Below are 15,060 nucleotides of genomic sequence, written 5' to 3'. Positions count from 1 at the left end.
AGGATTAATGCATGGTGCGACAGCTGGCAGCTTTCCCTAAACGTAGATAAATGTAATATAATGCGCATACATAGGGGCAGAAATCCATTCCAGTACGACTATGCCATAGGTGGTAAATCATTGGAAGCGGTAATGACCGTAAAATACTTAGGAGTTACTATCCGGAGCGATCTGAAGTGGAATGATCACACAAAACAAATAGTGGGAAAAGCAGGCGCCAGGTTGAGATTCATAGGAAGAATTCTAAGAAAATGTGACTCATCGACGAAAGAAGTAGCTTACAAAACACTTGTTCGTCCGATTCTTGAGTATTGCTCATCAGTATGGGACCCTTACCAGGTTGGATTAATAGAAGAGATAGACATGATCCAGCGAAAAGCAGCGCGATTCGTCATGGGGACATTTAGTCAGCGCGAGAGCGTTACGGAGATGCTGAACAAGCTCCAGTGGCGGACACTTCAAGAAAGGCGTTACGCAATACGGAGAGGTTTATTATCGAAATTACGAGAGAGCACATTCCGGGAAGAGATGGGCAACATATTACTACCGCCCACATATATCTCGCGTAATGATCACAACGAAAAGATCCGAGAAATTAGAGCAAATACGGAGACTTACAAGCAGTCGTTCTTCCCACGCACAATTCGTGAATGGAACAGGGAAGGGGGGATCAGATAGTGGTACAATAAGTACCCTCCGCCACACACCGTAAGGTGGCTCGCGGAGTATAGATGTAGATGTAGATGTAGATAGTAATGAAAAATTGGAAAACCACACTTAACATCCAAACAAATTCAAATAATATCACATCACAACCAATACAGATTACGCGTGGAATATACCAAGGAGACTCATTAAGTCCTTTCTGGTTCTACCTTTCCCTGAACCCACTATCCAACATGCTAAATAATACAAATTATGGATACAATATTACTGGAACATACCCACTCAAAATCACACATTTGCTATACATGGATGATCTAAAACTACTGGCAGCAACAAATTAACAACTCAACCAATTACTAAAGATAACAGAAGTATTCAGCAATGATACAAATATGGCTTTTGGAACATACAAATGTAAGAAAAATAGCATAGTCAAGGGAAAACACACTAAACAAGAAGATTACATATTGGATAACCACAGCGACTGCATAGAAGCGATGGAAAAAACGGATGCCTATAAATATCTAGGATACAGACACAAAAATAGGAATAGATAATACAAATATTAAAGAAGAACTAAAAGAAAAATATAGACAAAGAGTAACAAAAATACTGAAAACAGAATTGACAGCAAGAAACAAGACAAAAGCTATAAATACTTATGCTATACCAATATTGACCTACTCATTTGCAGTAGTGAAATGGAGTAACACAGACCTAGAAGCGCTCAATACACTTACACGATCACAATGCCACAAATATAGAATACATCACATACATTCAGCAACAGAAAGATTCACATTAAGCAGAAAGGAAGGAGGAAGGGGATTTATCAACATAAAAAACCTACATTATGGACAGAAACTAGCAAAATACACAAAGCAATCACTCATATAAATACTTCGGCTACACCACTGCAACTTCATAACCACTTCTACAACCCATTATATCACATAACATCAACAGACACGAAGAAATTAAATTGGAAAAAGAAAACACTACATGGCAAGCACCCGTATCATCTAACACAGCCACACATCGATCAAGACGCATCCAACACATGGCTAAGAAAAGGCAATATATACAGTGAGACGGAAGGATTCATGATTGCAATACAGGATCAAACAATAAACACCAGATATTACAGCAAGCATATTATTGAAGATCCCAATACCACAACAGATAAATGCAGATCTTGCAAACAACAAATAGAAACAGTAGATCACATCACAAGCGGATGTACAATACTAGCAAATACAGAATACCCCAGAAGACATGAAAATGTAGCAAAAATAATACATCAACAGCTTGCCTTACAACATAAACTTATAAAACAACACGTTCCCACATACAAGTATGCACCACAAAGTGTATTGGAGAATGATGAATTCAAATTATACTGGAACAGAACCATTATAACAGATAAAACAACACCACATAACAAACCTGACATCATACTCACCAATAAAAAGAAATTAACACAACTAATCGAAATATCCATACCCAATACAACAAATACACAGAAGAAATCAGGAGAAAAAAATTGAAAAATCTGTAATTATTGATACATGTTCAATTACCTGAAAGTTCCTAAATGCAGTATAACACATACCATACAGTTAAAAGGAAGTGACGCTTGATCAAGGTCCGCGTCACTTTCCATTTTTAACCAGATTTAACGTCTGAGAAAGTAAAGAAATAATAATAATAGTTCTGCATTCAAGTTGACTGGGTCGCACTGCTAAAAGTGAGACGTCAGAAGGGCTTCGTAATTTATCCATCATCAGATATCCAAGAGTCATTACTGCACATAGATGTGACACTTGACATACAACTTGAAACGCCAAATGTATGTGCAGTAATCGCTCGTGGATGTCCGATGATGGGCAGTGGTTTAAATTAATGACCTGGAGGAACAGTTGAACTGCAGTGTGTAAAACTGTTGAAGCGAACACGATGATGCTCTGCAGTTCCCCAAGAGTGTTACTACGTTGTCTGAAAATCAGGAAAGTCAGAAAAACAGGTACCTGAAAACAAAAGTAGTTGTAGCAAAAAACAGCAATTAATGATGGAATTAACTTTCGAATGAAAAACATGCCGCTGTGTTTTATTGTGTGCAGGCTTTCTTAAGTTACGCTGGAAAATCTTTTCAGCGTGGTCAGAGTTCCAGTCCCACAATTTTAAGACAGTTCTGCGACTTACTGCTGCGTCACGGTACTCCTGTCCCAGTCGCCATGCAATATAGTTTTGACGTTTCTGCTTTCTGGAACATAAAAATCTGGATTGGTTTTTGAAGAACGAAGAGACAATAAACGCATCAACCTTTGGAAGATTTCCGCTATCGGCCTTAACAAAATTCCTTTCCACTGTTACTTAAAAGTTGTAAAAGCGTTTTCCATTTCTAATTAATTAAACCGTTTGCAGAAAATACTAGAAAACACTAATAACTTCGACTAACATACCCGTAACAGATGTATAGCTTCGTCTTACTCCAAGCCTCTGACGTCACCTGAGCTTCAGCCAATAACGAACCGTTTACGATCATGTGACAAAATATTGAGACCTAATGATTTTTAAGCTTTAATTACATAAAAATAATATTTTGTAAGAAGATTGTTTGAAAAGATGTTTGAATGTTATCACTCAGAATATTTAACACTCTTCTTTTTTCAGCGGGTGAGTTGAATTGACTTAAAGACTACAACCCGAAGTTTTACGAGACACCCAATATTGCTCTCTCGGAATAATTGTCTTGGTTTCGTATTTTCGCCACCATAGAAGTTTGGAATACTTAGATGTGCCAGTTTTTTTTCTCACTGAACATTCGGACTTCAGAATTCAATGACAGGCAGGCTCTAAGTAATTACTACAATTAGGAGTTATTTCCTGTGAAATGGCCGCAGTGGCGGCTAAACAGATATCGCGCAAGCCGGTTATTTCCTTTCGCACAACAAGACTCACCACACTTTCGCTTGGAAACCTGTCAGTAACATATTAATGAGACTAGTTGTATCAAATAATAGAACATGAGTCAATGCTCGAACGAAGATACATAATTATTGTCGCTTATATAAACTTACACTGATACTTACATCTTAACTGATCATGGCCAGGAGGAGGAGAGGTAACGAAGGAAGTGGCAAAATAAGTGTGCTGGACAAAAGACGGATATTACTTTACAAAGACAACTTACTCACTAAACTGATTAAACGTTATGATCTCGTGTTTCATGAGTCGTTTCTTTACCACGCATAACATACTCCATAGACTACTATATCCGCTTTTAAAAAACTAAAACTGGAAAAGGACAAAATACGAATAATTCGTGATAAATAACAGTCCGAACCATATTTATCACATAGGAAGATAACCTATTAGAAATATTTTATAAAAGATTGTCAATAAATGTAGTTTAGATAAAATAACAAATTTGTTAACAATCTTCCACAAAATATTGATAGTCAAGGATTTATGTTTGCAATGGAAACTGTAATTTTGCAAGCAATATGTAATGAGAACCAAGACGACGTGCATTGTTCATAAAAAAGCGTAGATACGCATTAATTAGCATATATTTGATGAATTTTATATATAAATTATATACGTATTTGAATTAAACGAGAAAATAAAATGGAAAAAAGACCACACTGAGATGCGAACCAGCAATCCACTGATTAAACGATTACGATTCTCCAGCGCTACCGAGTGAACCACATGACCTGTCGAGAAAACCACCTTAATTTTAAGTGAATTAAGTGCTTGGAAAATTTCAGAGTCGATTTTCTCAGAGTTGTGAACTTCACATACCGTTAATATAATAAATTACAAAACTCGATTGCTGGGTGGTCCTCTTGAGACACTATCAACCCAAGGAAATACCAAAAGTGGTCAATGAAGCTGCCGGAGAAACTTACATTCAGAGCATACACTAATTTCCATTCGGCCTAAATCCCGTTGTATAATCTCTACAAACGGTTGTTAGCTGCATGTTGCATGGGGCTGTACTACTGTGAGGTACTCGGATGCCCAGAAGCAGACGTTGCTTTCATATCAGATGCACTTTATTGTTGACTAAATCCTCTCATTTCAGGTCAAAGCACTTTGCCCGTTGTCTGGCGTTTTCCATGCTAGCAGATTTCATCCTTGAAGTGTGATACTCAAAGCTCTGCAAAATGCATGTATATCACTGAAACATTCAATAATCTTCGTTTCGTGGGGGGGACCACATGTAGAATTTTTGAAACAAATTTCCCCCATTTGATTGTTAATTGATCATTTATTTTACACAATAATGATTTCTCCTTCATAGCCAGTCTCACGCGCACGTTCATATGAAAATTAGTAAAGCATACGTATCGTGCAGGGTATGGCATAGAAACAAGCGGTTATTACATGTCTGAAAACATTATTTACATGTTATAATATGTCTGACCTGTCGGTGACATGTCATCGTCTAAAAAACATTTTTCTGGTTTTATAGACAAGTTGTACTGCAGGATACAAGTACATATCGAAGATACGTAATATGACTAACATTACGCGCAATGAAAAACCATGAACGCACTGTATGGTGTATTTAACAGCTAATATATTCCTGTAACCTGTTTTCGTCAATTCTGTTAATCAACTGACGTTAACATATCCCAAAATAATGACAGAGATCGTAGCAAAGCGGGACCATTCTGATAGTCACATGATCTCTGCTTCACCAGAGGTATTACCAGGAAAGGGAAGGTGGATATTTATTTAAGTAAATGCTTAACGTGTCCTTGTAATATACGTTCACAATTGCATCCTACATAATTGTAGCAAACAATTCTCAGAGTGTAAATATAATCATTTTAGATGAACAATAAAATTTTGATTTCACAACAACCGCGTTGTTTGCAATGTTATAAAATTGTAATTCACTGATTCGTGCAGACTTACATAAGAGTTCACCACCACATTAGAATTATATTTTCCATTAATATGATACTTATATTAGTATGGCATTTGATGAATGTGTATAAGCCCCCCTTTCTACAGAAAACACTGCAGTGTACTACTTTGTGGCTATATTAGGTTTGTGGTAATATGTAACTTATTACGTGTAAGTGTGGATGACACTGTACATGGTTAAGTACCTTATACAGTTAACCATTTTGATCCCTTGCCCCCCCCCCCCCCCCACTCTAAAGTCACTGCTACTGTACCATCCCCATAAGGCATGTCCTAAAGTACTTGCTAATACTTTTACTAATTTTTCATTAATTCACTAATAATAGTAATTCCTTTTTTATTTACCATTTGTCAAATGAATGTAACACAATTAGTTACAAGAACTTAAAACGTTTATGGAACAAGTTATGTACGCTTCAGCACTCGACATATTGGCATTATTAAGATCTCATCAATGGGAAAGTGGATAGTAGTGGTTATCTATGTAATACCACAATATATGATCACGTGCGCATTGTAGTATACTAAGGTGTCATCTTGTAAAGGAACAAACTGTGCGCTTCAGATCTCTTCTTGACTAAAGTATTAAGATCACATTGCGGGGCGGGTTTCGGTCTTCGTATTGTCACGTTACCACCGTTCAATCCACACACCTCGACAGGCTTCCTGTCTGAACGTTGTCCCTTCACTTTGTGGTAGCAGGTGCTATCTCGGTGGTGCAAAGAAGCGTTAAAGAAATCACCACTTACTACCTGCCATAAAGAGGCAGCAAATCTCTTGTTAAAAATCAGTTCCTGAAAGTTCATGATAAATATCTGACGTTCGTGTCCTACCTTCGTGTAGCATGTTGTTTAAAGTACTATGCACTATTCATTGCCACTAAGACTCATGAAATGGCTATAAAGTTCGTATCTACTTCTGCACTAATAGTGTCTGGGAAAGGCCGCGTGGTTTGAGGCGCCATGTCACGGGTTCATCGGGCGTGTGTGTGTGTGTGTGTGTGTGTGTGTGTGTGTGTGTGTGTGTGTGTGTGTGTGTGTGTGTGTGTGTGTGTGTGTTTTTGTTGTTCTTAGCATAAGTTAGCTGAAGTTAGTTTAAGTTGTGTGCAAGTCTAGAGACTGATGACCTCAGCAGTTTGGTCCCTTAGGAATTCACACACCTTTGAACCTTTGTTTCGCCAAGTTTACAATTATAAAGATGTGCTGCACATGGTCACACGAAAGCAGAAAGAATTTTGCAAGTTCGACCTAAACAGTCACTGATCCATAACTCTACGCGAGTTAAACGTACGGTCGATTCAGTGGTTTTCCTTTAAACGTTCGCTAAAATGCTTCCCACTCAAGGCGCTTTTTGTTAGCGGTAACCGAACGGAATTTACGTCTCTAATTCTTCATTTTACATACAATTTTCGAAGCGCGATCTAAAGTGATGTATTCGGTACATTGGTTCGGAAGCGACTTCCTAGGCAGTGTTCACAGTGTTGGCTGTTGATCTGAATGGTCCATCAGAACGTTCTTTCTAGAAAGTTCTCACAGCAAAATCCTCTGTTATCCTGTCACAATTTAGAAAGTAATTTTACGTAAGCAAAACTTCAATTTATTACATCAATCAGATAAAGTATGAAATAATTCCAAAATTAAGTAACAAACTTATTCCGTTCGTAACTTCTTTCCTGGCTGACTTTTACAAAAGCATGCTCACTCAGACATATGTCACATGACTCGTGGTTCCTCCCAGGAATTTTTGGCATGTTTGCATTTCACATAGATCTTCACAAAATAAACATTCCGAATTACCGTATGTCCCTTAGTCATCTCTCAATCACTCTCACGCACTCATACAACAAAATACAACAGAAAATTAATTTTAAAAGATTCCAATATTACGTCAAATAAAAATTATAAATGTTATAAAATGAACGATTGCAGTTAATTGATTTTTAGGAGCTGAACTTTTCATTATAGCTCCATATAATGGTGACAGTTAATCTGCTGCTGTTAAAAGATCAGTTTTGAAATACCAGAATGATTTTTTGGTAAAATTTTCTATCTTCGAAACTATGATAAATTACGAAATGAAATTTGGACAGAACCATTGCAGCAATAACAAAAAGCAATGTGTGACGTTTGAACAAAATCTTTTTAGGTTGATAGTGCGTATAAATATTTGTAGCGTTTTACTGGCAGACTTGAGTCACTAACACAGGCGGTATCTGATATAGGAGCGTCAGCTGTGTTCAAACTAAAGAAAGAAAGGAGAACAAAAAATCTCCTGCAACTAAGGGACCAGAGGCATTCGCGGCTCCATATTTTAATGCATCCATGGTAACACGGAATAATTTCCTGTGTTTAAACATCAGTTTGAAAATGAGTGGATGTGTATCTGTAATACTATAATGTGTGTTTAAGTACATTGGGTAGTACACCAATATACTATACACCCCTCCCCCCCACCCCCGCCCACTCTGTATTCTCCTCAGACTACAATTACCTCCACTGCCCCCCCCCCTCTCTCTCTCTCTCTCTCTCTCTCTCTCTCTCTCTCTCTCTCTCTCTCTCTCTCTCTCTCTCTCTCTCTCTGTCCAAATCCCCAAAGTTCTTTCTGAGGCACCTGGATTACATGCGCCACTTAGTTTTTCAGGACCATATTGCCTAGTCGTGACACCACTGAACTGTGATTGTCTTTAGCTGAGCGACATAGCTTAACTTATTTTTAACGTACGACTTTCACCATGTATGACTTTTCAGCAATAGATGGTAATTTTAGAATTTTAATAACTCCTGGTAAGTTTTGATGAAACCCATATTACATTATTTGGGAAAGGAATACATAGATATGTCACCTTGAAAATGTTTATAGAACTGATTATATTTGGTTCAGATCTTTACATATTTGTAGTATGACTGGATTAATATGTAATTAATTATATTCATGTAATATTGCAGTGTATGGTTTATGTACATAATATAGCATACTGACGTACCATTTTGCAAACACAAAGATCCTACCATGTTTGGCTCAGGTCTTCATACCCTATAAGCGGTAGGAAATTCATTAATATGAACTTAACAGAGGTTCGTGTAATGCTGAAGTACGTGGTCAGGCTTCTAATATAGCTCACGGAAATACCGTGCTCCGCCTACCCCCTCCCAACACCACCATCCCCATGCACACCACCAAATCTGCTCCATCCCTCAGCCACTCCAACACCTCCCTTTCGCCCCCAACTGCCTCTTCTCTCCCCCTCCCCACAACCCTGACATTCTGTCACCTGCCACTCCCCATTGCCACTCCCTCTCCTTCGTTCTCCCTCTGCCCAACAGTCGTGTTCTACTGAGGAACTTCGGCATTTTAGGAATGTGTAGAGAATGTCATTGAGCAGTTATGGCTTAGGACCTTCCAGTTTGAGTTTCGTGGAAGTCCTGCCACATCACGTAGGTCGTGTAAGTTGTTACACAAGGGTGATGTCTTTCATGCAAGTCTCCACAAGTCAGTGAATTACAACCTTATAATATTGTAGCCACTGGATCGTTAAGAGATCAAAATTTTATTGTGCGTCTAATATGATTATATTTACACTCTGAGTATGGATTATTACGATGTATACCTGTAAGAGGCTATTAAGAATGTGTATTAAAGACACGTTAAGCATTTAACTAAATAGATATTTACTCGTATCAAGTAATGCGACAACTTGTCTATATGACCAGAAATAAGTTTTTTCGACGGTGACACGTCACAGACAGTTTAAAGATGTTTTAATATGGAAGTAATGTTTTCACATAAGTAATATCCATTTGTTTCTATGCCCGGCACCGTATGATACGTACAGTCGTGGACAAAGTGGACAAAACGAGCGGGACCCCTCGCCTTTTCGTTATGCATATCCGCACAGCTTTAAAGTCTGCTACACAGCCTAGCAGGCGAGGCGACGAGGTGCTACCAACATACTATGCACAGGCGTGAAATTGAAAAACTGTCCGAACTTTGTCAGACTGTTTTCAATCATGTGTAAGACTATATTAATTCTGATTAGTGTGTTAAACACAACACGTAAATATAACATGTAAATGAAAGAATAAACGCTAATTAGTATGAACTACACTAATAAAAATGAATTGCAGCTTATCGAGATAGCATAACTGTTTTAGTAAGACAAAGTACCCCAGATCGTTACGAATTAGCAAAATATTATGCGCATTCGGCCGCGAAAGGGTCTGTGTCAACGTTCAGACCAGTCAAACTGGCTTACCGTATAATGACGAAAGTGAAATTCCGACATCAGCTGCAATCGGTCACAAATAAATCCAGTGTCAAGTGAAAATTTGTTCTGGACGAAGACTCGAGCAGTCGCCTTAACCACTTCAGCTATCTGAGTGAACTGTTTACGTCAAGTCACTGGGTTTTAATTAAATGCGAAATATCTTGTGGGACACTGTGGAATATTCTCGCTTCAGCCCCCTAGAGTTTCATTAAGTTCCAATGCAACCCTGTTTGTAGCCTTTAAAATGGCGTGTCTAATGGAGGTACGTTTTAAGCAAAGAACTATCACTGACGTTCTTTTGGCAGAAAACCAGACTATCGCAGGTATTCATAGACCCGGCAGTGGAAAAAAGAACGGTGAGTCGCTGGGCGAGATGTCAGTCACAATGACAAGAAGGTCGCGCAAACCCGTCTGATATCCCGCGTGTCGGCCGCCCGCACACTGCTGTGACTCCTGCAATTTTGGAACGTGCGGACACTCTCATTCGAGGAGTTTGTCACAAACATACAACTCGCTGCTCAGCTCGGCGTCTCTGTTGATAGTGCTGACACACTCTTTCACCAATTGGAATACTCAAAGGCTATAGTGTGTGTGTGTGTGTGTGTGTGTGTGTGTGTGTGTGTGTGTGTGTGTGTGTGTGTGTGTGTGTGTGTCCACAGGTTTCCTCGCCGGCTAACAGAAGACCATAAAGAGCAACAAAGGACCATTGTGCAGTATGCTTCCGCATTACAAGGCTGACCGAGACAATTTTTTGTCGAACATCGTCACAGGCGATGAAACACTGGTTCATCACTTGCAACTGGAAACAAAACAGCGATTCGTGGAGTGGCGCCACATCACGTCTCCTCCCATGAAAGAGGTTCAAAGATGCACCCTCAGCCAGTAAAGCCATGGCGACTGTCGTCTGGGACTCTGAAGGGGTTATTGTGTTTCATGTCTTCTCATGGTGCAACGATCAGCTCTGATTTGTGTGGTATAAGGGGGGCGTACAAAAAGAAACGAGCTGTAGGCATAATTACAGAAAGCAGCACCTGTATGTTACAAGTATTGACCCTGGCTGTTGAGGCACTTGTCCCACTGTGTCATAAGGTGGTGAATGGCTGTCTCATAAAATTCCCCAGTTCCGCACGTACAGCTGGACGTCGTCGTCCGAGATGAATCGTTTGCCCCCTCAGAGCAAAAAGTGGACCAAAAATGGAGTAATCACAGGGAGAGAGGCCCGGACTGTATTGAGGGTGGCTGAGAACCTCCCATTTGAATTTCTTCAGGAGTGCCGCAACTGTGTTGGCCGTATGAGGCTTCGCATTGTCGTGGAGCAGAATGACCTCACGGGTGAAATTGCCTGGTCGTGTTGATTTGATCGCTTGGCGAAGGGTGGTGGTCAAGGTTTGCGAGTAACGCTGGGCATTCCCGTGCTGCAGGAAGTGAATCGGAAGCGGGCCATCTTGGTCAAAGAAGAACGTCAGCATAACCTTTCCTGCTCTCGTGTGGATGGCCTTGGCGTTTTTTTGGTGGTGGTAACCCTGGATGCTTCACTGGAGTCTTTGTCGTTTTGATTCTGGTTCGAAGTGATGACTCATCTCCAGCCACCATTTGTGCCAGGAGCGTATTCCCTGCCCGGGCATGCGCTGCAGATGAGCAAGATAGTGGCCCATTCGACATGCTTCCGCGTGTCGTTGAAGACTTTGGGGCACCCATTGGGGACACACTTTGCGCATGTGCAGTCGTTTCTTCAATGTTGGTGTGAACGCTCAATCCGATCACGGCGGCCTTGGCTTTCACTGTCACTCGGTGGTCCTGGGTAATGAGTGCATCCACCAGCTGGACGATGTCATCAGTAATGCAGTGTGGTGCTCCAGACCGTGCGCCATCGGCTAACGACACCCGACCTTCCCTGAAGCGTTTGTGCCACGCCTTGACCCTTGCAAGGGACATGCAGTGTTCGCCGTACACTGGTGACATTCGTCGGTGAATGTCCGTTCCTCCTACTCCTTCCGCTGTCAGAAAAAGAACAACGCCTCTTTGCTCTTCTTTTGACGCGTCTATGTCACTATTTGCAATGCAACTGAAGAGTTGGACGATTGATGCATGCTGCTCCTAGCTCTTGTATACAGGGTTATTACAAATGATTGAAGCGATTTCACAGCTCTACAATAACTTTATTATTTGAGATATTTTCACAATGCTTTGCACACACATACAAAAACTCAAAAAGTTTTTTTAGGCATTCACAAATGTTCGATATCTGCCCCTTTAGTGATTCGGCAGACATCAAGCCTATAATCAAGTTCCTCCCACACTCGGCGCAGCATGTCCCCATCAATGAGTTCGAAAGCATCGTTGATGCGAGCTCGCAGTTCTGGCACGTTTATTTGTAGAGGAGGTTTAAACACTGAATCTTTCACATAACCCCACAGAAAGAAATCGCATGAGGTTAAGTCGGGAGAGCGTGGAGGCCACGACATGAATTGTTGATCATGATCTCCACCACGACCGATCCATCGGGTTTTCAATCTCCTGTTTAAGAAATGCTTCTGCTTTAGCCTTCTCCGTAAGATTTTCCAAACCGTCGGCTGTGGTACGTATAGCTCCCTGCTTGCTTTATTCGTCGACTTCCGCGGCTACGCGTGAAACTTGCCGGCACGCGTTCAACCGTTTCTTCGCTCACTGCAGGCCGACCAGTTGATTTCCCCTTACAGAGGCATCCAGAAGCTTTAAACTGCGCATACCATCGCCGAATGGAGTTAGCAGTTGGTGAATCTCTGTTGAACTTCGTCCTGAAGTGTCGTTGCACTGTTATGACTGACTGATGTGAGTGCATTTCAAGCACGACATACGCTTTCTCGGCTCCTGTCACCATTTTGTCTCACTGCGCTCTCGAGCGCTCTGGCGGCAGAAACCTGAAGTGCGGCTTCAGCCGAACAAAACTTTGAGTTTTTCTAAGTATCTGTAGTGTGTCGTGACCATATGTCAATGAATGGAGCTACAGTGAATTTATGAAATCGCTTCAATCATTTGTGATAGCCCTGTAGTCACGTGACGTGCACACGTGCCCTCTAGCGACGAGCTGTGAACTTCCACGCTCTGGTCAGAACCACACCTCGTTACACACGCCACGATATTACCCTCCTGTCACCAGTTTGCGCATTCCAGACTCCGGCTCATTTCTGTGTGAACCACCCTTATACTACCTTCAGAAAATTAAAAAAAAAAAAGGAAAACGGCTTCATCGTGTACGTCACTACAAAAATGCAAACGAGCATCTCCTCCTCTGACACAGCAAGGCTTTACGCAAGTCTGCGCAAATCAGAGGAGCTCACAAAAATTCTTGTGCTAGTCTTCCTCATCCACCCTGCAGCCCTTACTTCGCACCTTCCGATTTTCGTCTGTTTGGCCCGATGAAGAATGCACTCCGCGGGATGCAGTACGTGGACGATTGCGAGGTTATTGATGGGGCAGGACCTTGTCTCCGACGACGACCAACAGAGTTGTAGCATTCGGGCATATAGGCCCTAGCAGTAAGGTGGCGTAAGGCTGTCGCGTTGAACGGAGATTACGTTGAAAAATAGGGTTCTATAACTAAAAGTGAGGAATAATATGGTGTATAGTAATCCTGAATAAAACTGCTTTCAGAAACAGTGTTGCATTACTCACAAAACGCTCCTCGGATTTACGTGTGTGGTTTCTGTCAGAAGACATATCACACACATAAATATTCTGTGCAATGTGAGCAGTTCTTTGTTTACGCTGCAACGTGTCGTGTCTGCCTGCAGTTCCTGCTGATCTTCCGCAAGGCGGCGGCGGGCGAGCTGGCAGAGGACTCTGGCCTGGGCAGACTGGCCGCCCTCACAGAGATCAACGTGGAGGAGGTGGGCGTCACCGGCGCCAAGGACTTCTTCGAGGCCAAGGTCAGCCGCCGACGACTCTGCTCTGTTTGCGCGTGCAGCCAACAGCTTCGCCACTTCTTTTTCTGAGCATTTTGCAGCCGAGTTGTGAGAGATTTAATGGCGCAATATTCTGGGTGTTATGACTTCTTATCTCACTTTGCGCTGACACTTCGTTCCCATTACAAATGAAAAGACAGAGACATTAATAGTCTCATACAGATATGATTTTATCTATACAGGGAGGTCCATTGATAGTGACCGGGCCAAATACCTCACGAAATAAGCATCAAACGAAAAAACTACAAAGAACGAAACTCGTCTAGCTTGAAGGGGGGAAGCCAGATGGCGCTATGGGTTGGCCCGCTAGATGGCGGTGCCATAGGCCAAACGGATATCAACTGCGTTTTTTAAAATAGGAACCCCCGTTTCTTATTACATATTCGTGTAGTACGTAAAGGAATATGAATGTCTTAGTTGTACCACTTTTTTCGCTTTGTGATAGATGGCGCTGTAATAGTCACAAACGTAAAAGTACGTGGTATCACGTAACATTCCTCCAGTGCGGACGGTATTTGCTTCGTGATACATTACCCGTGTTAAAATGGACCGTTTACCAATTGCGGAAAAGGTCGATATCGTGTTGATGTATGGCTATTGTGATCAAAATGTCCAACGGGCGTGTGCTATGTATGTTGCTCGGTATCCTGGACATCATCATCCAAGTGTCCGGACCGTTCGTCTGATAGTTAACGTTAGTTAAGGAAACTGGAAGTGTTCAGCCACATGTGAAACGTCAACCACGACCTGCAACAAATGATGATGCCCAAGTAGGTGTTTCAGCTGCTGTCGCGGCTAATCCGCACATCAGTAGCAGACAAATTGCGCTAGAATTCGGGAATCTCAAAAACGTCGGTGTTGAGAATGCTACAAGAACATCGATTGCACCCGTACCATATTTCTATGCACCAGGAATTGCATGGCGACGACTTTGAACGTCGTGTACAGTTCTGCCACTGGGCACAAGAGAAATTACGGGACGATGACAGGTTTTTTGCACGCGTTCTATTTAGCGACGAAGCGTCAGTCACCAACAGCGGTAACGTAACCCGGCATAATATGCGCTATTGGGCAACGGAAAATCCACGATGGCTGCGACAAGTGGAACAACAGAGACCTTTGCGGGTTAATGTATCGTGCGGCATTATGGGAGGAAGGATAATTGGCCCCCATTTTATCGATGGCAGTCTGAATAGTGCAATGTATGCTGATTTCCTACGTAATGTTCTACCGATGTTACTAAAA

The 15,060-nt window shown here is 41.4% G+C and overlaps 1 protein-coding gene across 1 annotated transcript in view; it reads left to right on the top strand.

Moving 5' to 3' along the window:
* Positions 1-15,060, top strand: part of LOC126458394 (EF-hand domain-containing protein D2 homolog) — a 282,485-nt gene that overhangs the window by 255,714 nt on the left and 11,711 nt on the right. The window contains exon 3 of the mRNA XM_050095402.1: positions 13,645-13,779. Coding sequence (XP_049951359.1) covers positions 13,645-13,779 — 135 coding nt within the window. The remainder of the gene's footprint in view (positions 1-13,644; positions 13,780-15,060) is intronic.

The sequence above is a fragment of the Schistocerca serialis genome, chromosome 2 (genome assembly GCF_023864345.2).
Source record: "Schistocerca serialis cubense isolate TAMUIC-IGC-003099 chromosome 2, iqSchSeri2.2, whole genome shotgun sequence".
Lineage (NCBI taxonomy): Eukaryota > Metazoa > Arthropoda > Insecta > Orthoptera > Acrididae > Schistocerca > Schistocerca serialis.
Note: the sequence above shows the minus strand (reverse complement) of the source record. Positions and strands in the feature narration are given on the sequence as shown.